The sequence below is a fragment of the Hordeum vulgare genome, chromosome 6H (genome assembly GCF_904849725.1).
Source record: "Hordeum vulgare subsp. vulgare chromosome 6H, MorexV3_pseudomolecules_assembly, whole genome shotgun sequence".
Taxonomy (NCBI): Eukaryota; Viridiplantae; Streptophyta; class Magnoliopsida; order Poales; family Poaceae; genus Hordeum; species Hordeum vulgare.
The window spans coordinates 334,622,774-334,631,648 of NC_058523.1; the positions used below are offsets into that span (position 1 = coordinate 334,622,774).

Consider the following 8,875-nt stretch of genomic DNA (forward strand, 5'->3'; position numbering starts at 1 on the left):
CGGCCGGTCACCGAAGTCGCCACCGTCGGCGACCACGTCCCTCAGTTTCTCCTTCTCCTTTTCCTTTCTTCTTTTGTGTCCTCTCACGCTCACACCCTACTCCCTATCTTTCTTTGGATGAGGAGGGCGCCGCGGTCAGTGGAGGAAGCCGACAGATCCTTCGATGCCGAGCCCGGATTCGCCCGTCTTCCTCGTCGGCAGATACCGGCGGCCAGCGTACCCACCCAAATATGTCCCCCTTCCACCCTCCATCAACGCCCACGAGCGCAGCAAGGGTGGCCTCCCTTATGTGAGCACGTGCGCACGACGTCCGCCTTCTCGTCCTTCGTTTCAGGGAGGCCGCCATGGATGGCCAAACGCCCCTTGCGTCGACATGGACCTTCCCCCCCCCCCCCCCCCCCCCCTCCCCCCCCCTCCCCCTTCTCTGCCAGTGGATAAGGAGCACGGGCGGAATTATTACAAAACGCAGGGGTTAATTTGCAAAATCGAAACGTTTTTCTAAATCCACTCACATAGGGACTGCAGGTTGAATACATAAAACTGCAGGGACGTTTTTATAAACGTGCCGCAACGGGTTTTTCGACTGAAATAATAGCCGTTTTAGTATTAGAATAAAGATACAAGGACAAGAGCAAGTGTGATTCAAAGGGATAATCATCTCAATCCCGTAGTACAAACTTAGCAGCAATTAATTTGACATGATCCCTCGGCCCCTCCTGTCAGGTATCCCTCGTGTGTTTGCGCCAGAAGTACGCACGAATCTGTGTGACCATTCGTTGTCCCGTCCCTTTCGTCTTCATTCCCCCTTGCAACCTGCACCCCACCAGCAAACCGAGCTCCTTTCCTTTTCCAAATCTCCGTATTAAACTAACAATCTGAAACCCCTAGCCCCAAGAGCAAGAAACCTCTGCTCCTCCCAGCCAGTGGCTTAGCATCAGATTCCCTCTCTCAGCCTCAGGGCACAGCCAAAACAGCAGTGACAGCACAGGGCGGCTGCGAAGCCAGTCCCACTTTTTCTCGATTTATTGCTAGTTTTCTCGCTTCCCCTTTGGTGCTTGTTCTTGTTTAGTTAGTTAACCGCCCGTACCCACCGCCAATCCCCAGGCCGCCGCCTGCTCTTGCCAAACCCCAACCACCCGCAGCAGTCAGCAGGACCCGCTTTCTCCTGCCTATCTTTGTCTCTTCGGCCTTGGGATTGATTGCTAACGGTTCTTGAAAATTCTTCCTGGAAGCAAGCTCTGTTTTAGTTTTCTCATTCTTCTGCTGCCGTCTTGCCAAGTTCGTGGGGTTGGATAACGTTGCTTGCTCTTGCTCTCGAAGGGGAGGAACTTTCCTTCAGGAAGGGATTGAGCAGAGTCTTGGGTTGACCGGGCTTGTCATGGAGCCATTGACTGGGTTCCGGGCCTCTGTCTGGAGCTGCTTCAAGTTTTTGCCCTTCTTCTGTGGCCTTCTTCTCCTGGGGATCATCAAAGGTGATCACAACGCCTGCTCCTGTCTATATTAGTTCCCTTTGCTTCTCTTTGCTGTCCTAAGAAAGTACTATGGATTAGAATTGCATCAGATGATTATTTTCTACAGAACCATGTGATGAAAAATTTACACATCAGTACCTACTTGTCTATGTTTGATGCGTTTATTAGTTTAAAAATGCAGAATGACTGATTAAACAGGTATTTGTCTGAAGTATTTGGGCTTCATTCCATCATGTGGTTGCTTGCTTGTGTTGATCACCCTGTTATCTTGTATCAATAGGCTTTGCTCTTTTACTTTCTTGGAGCATTCCACAATTTCTCATTATAGAATCTACAAGTGAGTACTTTTTGTACAGATTCCATATGTGGGAGTACTTTTTGTTTCATCAGTGATGGAACTAACAGAGTTCATATTTTTAGAAAAGGAACAGAGTTCATATTAGCTGGGTGTAGGCACGTTCTCTGAAATGACACATCAGCTGGCTAGATTCACAGGTCTTCTGTAGACTGTAGTACTCCCTCTGTTCACACATATAAGAATTATTAGAGACTTGTGTGAGGGAGTATAAGATAATGAGTTTTCTTTCTTTTTTCTGAAAACGGTCATGAACATTTTGGATTTTGAGCCATTTTTGCTGCTTCAACCTTTGTATGTGCGATATAACTGACCACTACTGGTCATTGCAACTGAAAACTCAAGTGGTATCCAAGGAAAGATATGTAACTGTGGTATTGAAAGTAAATGACCGCAAGGGTGATCGAAATTTGTTACTTCCAGAAATCAGAGTTGCCATTTTGGTACTCATGTTTTGTTTCATAGTCTGATTTGCAGTCCTCTGTTCTTTTCTGATTTTGCCTATCCAGGTGTTCTGTTTGGCCCATGGGCCTGGTTTATTATGGCGATCGGAATATCTGCACTCGTTCTGGGATTATGGCCTATGCATGTGATTTGGACATACTACTGCATCATCAGGTAGCGTTCACAGTTTTGTACTCCCTCTGTACCTAAATAATTGTAGTTTGGGAGAACTAGACTAGTTCTTCCAAACTACAATTATTTAGGTACAGAGGGAGTACAAATCTATCTGAAAAGAAAATATCATGTGATGGCTCTATGTACATAGATATGCTGAGTTGCTGACCAGTGATCCCCTTTCTATGAAGGCAGAACCAAGCTGGTGGGACCTGTTGTGAAGCTGCTGCTTCTTATTTCTGTATCTGGGGTTTTAGTCATGTGGCTAATAGTTGGCGTCCTTGGAAGTGTACTTGCTGGGTTAGCATACGGCTTTCTAGCACCAGTAATGGCCACATTTGATGCACTCGGTGAAGGAAAAGAAAGGCCACTCGTTCATTGCTTTGTGGTATATTCATGATTTTATTTTTATAATGCTACTTTGAAATTATGCTGTTTATGCACTTCTCAAACTTTGAAGTGTCAAAATCCATGTTGGGGACAACAATTAATCCAATGATATGTTGATTATTTTACGCAAGTTAGTGCTGTTGGGTTATTGTTCAAAATCAATTTATTATGCTTGTAATTTTGTATCTATTAACAAAATATTGTACAATAAACTCATGCTCAAATTACAAAATTGGACGGTCAAAATATTTCCGACATAAAAAACAAGGGAGTGCTTGTTTTACATGAGTAGCTAAATTGAAATGCAGGATGGAACATGGAGCACTATCACAGGAGGCTGTACAGTAGTCAGGGACATGAAAGACATGCTATTACATTCATATCTTGCATATATGGATGATCTACGGTTCCACGAACCTCCTGGCGGAAAACCATTTGAAATAAGGTTTGCTTGCTTCTTTTATTTTTAGCTATTTATCTACTACTCCCTCCGTCCCAAAATAACTGACAGTTATTTTGGGACGGAGGGAGTATCAAAGAAGGTTGCAAGTTTCTTTGTGCTAGCTTTTCCATCTGATACTTGGACAAAACTCCATGAGTTACTAGGACTAACTCGAGTAGTGCAATCATATTATATACTATGTCATTGTAAACGTGGAATCATGGAACCTTCATATAGGATGCTAATAGCACTATATGTGTCACTGTAATTATTGTTATGTTCTTTTGTTATATGATGCATTTGTTTTTGCTATGGACAAGCATTTCAGGATTGCCATGAAGTTCGGAATAACTTATATGTGAAATTTTCCTTGTCAAATGAAATTCCACCATGCTATATTTAAATACCCTATGTATCTTATTTTTCTTGAAGAATTATGTTGAACAAATTCAAACAGTTAATTCTGCATTTTCCCAGAGTGCTTGATATTCCTGGCGCAGTACTCGCTGCTGCATGTGGACTCCTAATGGATGGGATAATGTTCACAGTAATTGCCTTGTACAAGTTCCCTGTGATGCTTTTCAAAGGATGGAAGCGGCTTATTGAAGATCTAGTTGGCAGAGAAGGACCTTTTCTTGAGACAGTGTGTGTGCCATTTGCTGGTCTGGCTATTCTTCTCTGGCCATTTGCTGTTTTAGGAGCCTTCCTAGCCTCCATGATCTCCAGTGTTCCTCTAGGCGCATATGCTGCCATTGTGGTTTATCAGGTATAAGTAGGAAACAAAAACATTTTTACTTCCAACGTCAAGCATTAGCTGCATTGCCGTATCAACGGTGAAGCCACGGAGCTTACTCCTGCAGTCTTGTTGATGTGCCAGGAATCATCGCTTTTCATGGGACTATCTTATGCAATATCATCAGTATCCATCTTCGATGAGTATACAAATGATGTACTTGACATGGCACCAGGATCTTGCTTTCCTAGGTACAAATGATGAATTCCATATTGTATTATTCTCCTTGCGTTGTCCCTTCTGAATAAATCGAGTAACAAGAAAATCATGCCTAGGTTTGTATACCGGAAGAATCAAGCTTCCGTGGAAAGTGGACCGCTCTCAAGGCCTGCCTCATTCAGGGATAAGCAAGATGGAAAGAAAGCCCCAGCACGGATTACATCATTTAAGAGTAGCTTTGATGAGTTCAATCCATTTAAGGTGAATTTTTCCTGGCTTTGACAGTTTTCTTTCCGCTGTGTTCACTTGTTGCTGCCGTTTGGTTGATACATACTCCCTCCGCAAACAAATATAAGATGTTTTATTTGGTGATCTAAAACATCTTATATTTGTTTACAGAGGAAGTACCTTCCATGTATTCTAATATGTTGTGAATGGTGCCCGTTTTAGACTTTTAAAGGTTACATTGTGCTAATTAATCTTGCCATTTCAAATTTATTTTGCAAGGCAGGCTACAATTCTATTGGCTTAAAATTGTGCAGTTTAACAATTCATAATGTTGTATAGTTGCTAGATCACCTATTCGAAGAGTGTCAGCACCGTGGCGAGGCTCTGGTTGCTGAAGGAGTGATAACACCGAAAGATATTGAAGAAACAAAGTCAGGCAAAGGCGGCAGCGGAGTACTTAATGTTGGTTTGCCAGCATATGTTATTCTCAATGCACTCCTACGATCTGCAAAGGCTGATTCTAATGGCCTGCTTCTGAGTGAGTAAAAATGGTCTTCTTCTCCATTCAAGATCAAGAGGCGTCGTTATGGCTTAGCTTGACTTGCCTTGTCAAATTTGCAGGAGATGGCTGTGAAATAACATCTGACAACAGGCCTAAGAATACACTATTTGATTGGTTCTTTGACCCTCTGATGGTCATCAAGGATCAAATCAAAGCCGAGAATTTTACAGAAGAGGAGGAGGCGTACCTTCAGAAACGCGTATTGTTGATCAGCGACCCGAAGCGCCTCAAGGCGACTCTTCCACATTTGCCATCCCTGAATGAGCGAAAACAAGCAGAAATAGACGCATTTGCTCGGAGGTACTTCTGCTCACCACCACTCCCCCATTTGCAGAAGGGAAATGCACCAATTTTTTATTCAGTTTTCCATTCTTGCGATCTTGTGCTAGGTTGCAAGGGATCACAAAGTCGATATCAAGGTACCCTACATCCAAGCGCCGTTTCGATGACCTTGTCAAAGCGCTTTCCGAGGAGCTTGAGAGGGCAATGGGCGGCAGCCGGTCTGTCAGAGGATCACAGTTTCAGAAGCTCAAAAGCGGCCTTGTTAGAATGCTTAGCCAGAGATCGATGGGGAAGACAACAAGCATCCGAGGATATGATCAAGAGGCGCAGCTCAACAGCAACGCAAGCGCTGCATAATATTTCAAAAAAGCGGTGAAGAGAAGATTGCGTTGTCCATATGTGTTTCCTCAGTTGTTTTCACTAACTTTGTACATAGAGCTGACCCTGGTGTATGGGTTGTATATTGCAAACTTGCAATGCTCCATGTTTCAGAAAGCAAAGTTCGCCTTGTTTTTTCCCCTCAAAAATACGGATTTTATTAGCTAGCCAACTGAGTTACATTATCCATCAAAATGGTGTTACAGTGAAACTATGAGGAGTCTCCAACTAAATTTGAGAATCACTCGTTGGAGTTTGTGTTATTTTGGTGCCTTCACATGAAGATCTAGCCTAGGTTGCATTAAATGAATTGTGAATAGGAATATCTAGTTGTTATTTTTTTTTACTTCATGATTTGCTGCAGTAATGAGACTGACTAAATATGAACAAAGAAGTGAAGACCTAGCCTAGGTTGCATAGCAATTTTTTACAAATTAAATACACCATTTGGAAGAAAATTATACTCCCATTTGCAAGACAACCAGCCAAACAAAGATGTAAAATAATTAGAAGCCAGCAAAAAGTTTAGTTAGTATCATTTCACCTTGAGTGCAGCTGGCGTTACATTCAGTTGGAGATAAGGTATTACAGATTTGTGCTTCATAACCGTGGTAGGAACAACAACAGTCTCAATCAAGTGTGATGCGAAGGTAATGATGTTGAAATGCCGACAACAGAGCTACAAATACTGATTCGTTACACATGACGAACAAACATGGCAGATCTCAACAATGAATCATCACTGCGCTTTCTTCTTGGCATCCTTAGCCTGCCCCTTCTTGCGGATTTTGATGCACATGCTGAGGCGCGTACTGTCCACCAGCGACTCTGGGAGAAGGGAGATCAAGAACCACAGAACAGAGTGTGGCCAGTACGGTGTGCACCTCGGCTCATAGCCAATGTGGCGAATAGCAGCACGAGCATAGGTGTCCGCGGATGGCACAAGGAAGGAAGACCTCCTGATTGATGCCATCTTTGTTGCCACGTACAAGGGCACCTGAATATATCACAGGAGTTAAGTTAAGAGGTCAGCAATTTGTATAAAAAAAATGAGAACAATATCCTGAAAACAGTAGACAGGGCAAAACTGTTCAAATGACTAGTTTTCGGTAGACTTTCAAGGATCCTCCAAGGAACTACAAATCTGAATTACATGCTAACATCATCATGATACTGATATTTAACTCATTTCTCATTGCATGCACAATCTATCAACACATCTCTTTGAGCAAGGACGGAACACTTAGGGACTGAATTCTCAAATGATCAACAAGCAGCGGCAAAAGGTAAGGTATAGCATGATATAAGATAGAAATACATGCTTCATTAGTTCAGTTGAAGATGGGACATGGTGATTTTTTTTGGCAAAGCCTTGTCTGTTATCTAGTCCGATCTATTGTAACACATAGCATATCCCCATCCGAACAAATTCAGAACCTGATTTTATTGCATTTGATTGATTACATATTAGGTGATGTGTTTTGTTGTTTCAAGTGAAATTACAGTTGTCCAGACATACAACTATGTGAAAGACAAGAGAAGCAAATTAGCTAAATTAGATAACCCAGCTACTTTCGTTTTATACAAACTATTATTCATTTGATCGAACCACGAAAGACCAGTAACTGAGTTAAAGAAAGCAGATAACAGAAAGATAAAGAGAACGAGAGACTAGTTGTTACCTGGCATTGTACATCGATGCCCTTACCCTTGTACTCAACATAGAGGCATCTTGAGAACTGGTCAACGTACCTGAAAAAAAAATACAAATTAGCATCGTCTCTGCTGTCAATCTAGTCATAAGTTGTGAATGGTGGTTCATTAAAACATTTTCGTAACCGATCTGGACATGGTCTGAAGACATACATCAAGCAAATTATCCTAACAGTTTGTTACACATCTAACTCCCAAGACTGGCACCAGAATCTGGCATGAGTATGACACGGGAGCTAACAAGTCACACCGAAAGTGCTTGTTCGATTTCCTAGAAAGCTCCTTCCGGATCCTAACAAACATCTAAAATTGCTAAATCAAGTAGAGGTAGGCAAGAAAGTAGTGCCCTCTGTTCGCAGGGTTGCTTCCGCTAACGAGCACGAACATTTAACAATTGGCATGGCATAGTATGCAGTACGCGCAGAGCAAATTAAGTACTGTAGTAATTTCAATCGAGAAGAAGAAGAAGAAGAAGAAGGTTAGTAGTACTCACGCTTTGGTGGCGGCGTAGACGGAGTAGAGTGGATCGGACGGCACGACAGAGGCAGCACCGGAGCCGATGTTGACGATTGCGCCACGCTTCCTGTCGACCATGCCCGGGAGCACGGCGTGGGTGACCCGCGTTACGCCCTCGACGTTGACCCGGATGAGGCTCCGCATGAGCTCCTCGTCCACCTCGTGGAAGTAGCGGGCGTACGGGTACGAGACCCCGGCGTTGTTGACGAGCACGCCGACGTCGAGGCCCCGGATGGAGTCCTTGAGCGCCTCCACCCCGGCGGCGAGCCCCTCGGAGGCGAAGTCGAGCACGAAGGTGCGGACCTCGGTCTTGGGGTACTTGGCCCTGATCTCCTGGGAGACGGCGGCGAGCTTGTCCGGGTTGCGGCCGACGAGCACGAGGCCGAGGCCGGAGGCGGCGAGGCGGAAGGCGATGGCGCGGCCGATGCCGTCGGTGGCGCCGGTGACGACGGCCCAGGGCCCGTAGCGGCGGCGCAGGTGCTTGCCGGGGCGGAGGAAGGCGGCGTAGACCCAGAGGGCGAGGCGAAGGGCGGCGCGGGCGGCGACGAGGAGGCCGACGGCCGCGAGGGCCAGCGCCCACGCCGGCTGCGCGCGGAGGAACTCGACGTGGGCGCACGTGCCGGCCATCGTGCTTGCTGGGTTTGGGGGTGAGTTGGCTCGATCCGCGGTAGGGAGCGGCGAGTTATAGCGTAGCGGGGCGGGGCGGGGCGGCTGGATCTTTGATGGGGTTGGTGGAGCCGGTGCACCAGTCTCGGCCATAAAAAGGACAGTTGCCCGTCGTGTCACTAGGATCGGACCCAGTTCTTCTTCTTCTTCTTTAGTTGGACTCAGACCCAGTTCTAACAAGTCCCATTTCGGTTTCAACAAAAAAAAAGTCCGATTTCAGTGTACTCTTGATTTTTACTGTTCTAACCCATGAGACAAAAGTAATGCACAAAATGGGTAAGAAACGCCAGTGAGGGTGGCG

General features: G+C 44.9%; 2 protein-coding genes across 2 annotated transcripts; one reads left to right on the top strand and one right to left on the bottom strand.

The window, feature by feature from the left end:
• The first annotated feature begins 474 nt into the window (after positions 1-474).
• LOC123406286 (uncharacterized membrane protein At3g27390-like) lies at positions 475-5,942 on the top strand. Its single transcript, XM_045099774.1, has 10 exons — positions 475-1,472; positions 2,337-2,445; positions 2,641-2,833; positions 3,144-3,280; positions 3,755-4,043; positions 4,155-4,261; positions 4,346-4,490; positions 4,797-4,995; positions 5,079-5,319; positions 5,409-5,942. The coding sequence occupies exons 1-10, from the start codon at positions 1,379-1,381 to the stop codon at positions 5,656-5,658; spliced, it is 1,764 nt and encodes a 587-aa protein (XP_044955709.1). The 5' UTR covers positions 475-1,378; the 3' UTR covers positions 5,659-5,942.
• Positions 5,943-6,185: 243 nt separating this feature from the next.
• Positions 6,186-8,633, bottom strand: LOC123406287 (very-long-chain 3-oxoacyl-CoA reductase 1). The gene is made up of 3 exons (XM_045099777.1): positions 7,886-8,633; positions 7,362-7,431; positions 6,186-6,676 (listed from the first exon to the last, which is right to left on the bottom strand). Exons 1-3 carry the CDS (start codon positions 8,533-8,535, stop codon positions 6,419-6,421), a joined length of 978 nt encoding a protein of 325 aa, XP_044955712.1. The 5' UTR covers positions 8,536-8,633; the 3' UTR covers positions 6,186-6,418.
• Positions 8,634-8,875: the final 242 nt, after the last annotated feature.

What these genes read in the sequence shown, in the direction of transcription:
- LOC123406286 (XM_045099774.1), top strand. Translation starts at nt 1,379, where the DNA reads ATGGAGCCATTGACTGGGTTCCGGGCCTCTGTCTGGAGCTGCTTCAAG. An exon ending in GGAAAACCATTTGAAATAAG is followed by an intron (nt 3,281 to 3,754) that starts GTTTGCTTGCTT and finishes GCATTTTCCCAG; the next exon opens with AGTGCTTGATATTCCTGGCG. An exon ending in CTGCCATTGTGGTTTATCAG is followed by an intron (nt 4,044 to 4,154) that starts GTATAAGTAGGA and finishes TTGATGTGCCAG; the next exon opens with GAATCATCGCTTTTCATGGG.
- LOC123406287 (XM_045099777.1), bottom strand. Translation starts at nt 8,535, where the DNA reads ATGGCCGGCACGTGCGCCCACGTCGAGTTCCTCCGCGCGCAGCCGGCG. An exon ending in GTCTACGCCGCCACCAAAGC is followed by an intron (nt 7,432 to 7,885) that starts GTGAGTACTACT and finishes TTTTTTTTTCAG; the next exon opens with GTACGTTGACCAGTTCTCAA. An exon ending in GCATCGATGTACAATGCCAG is followed by an intron (nt 6,677 to 7,361) that starts GTAACAACTAGT and finishes TGATATATTCAG; the next exon opens with GTGCCCTTGTACGTGGCAAC.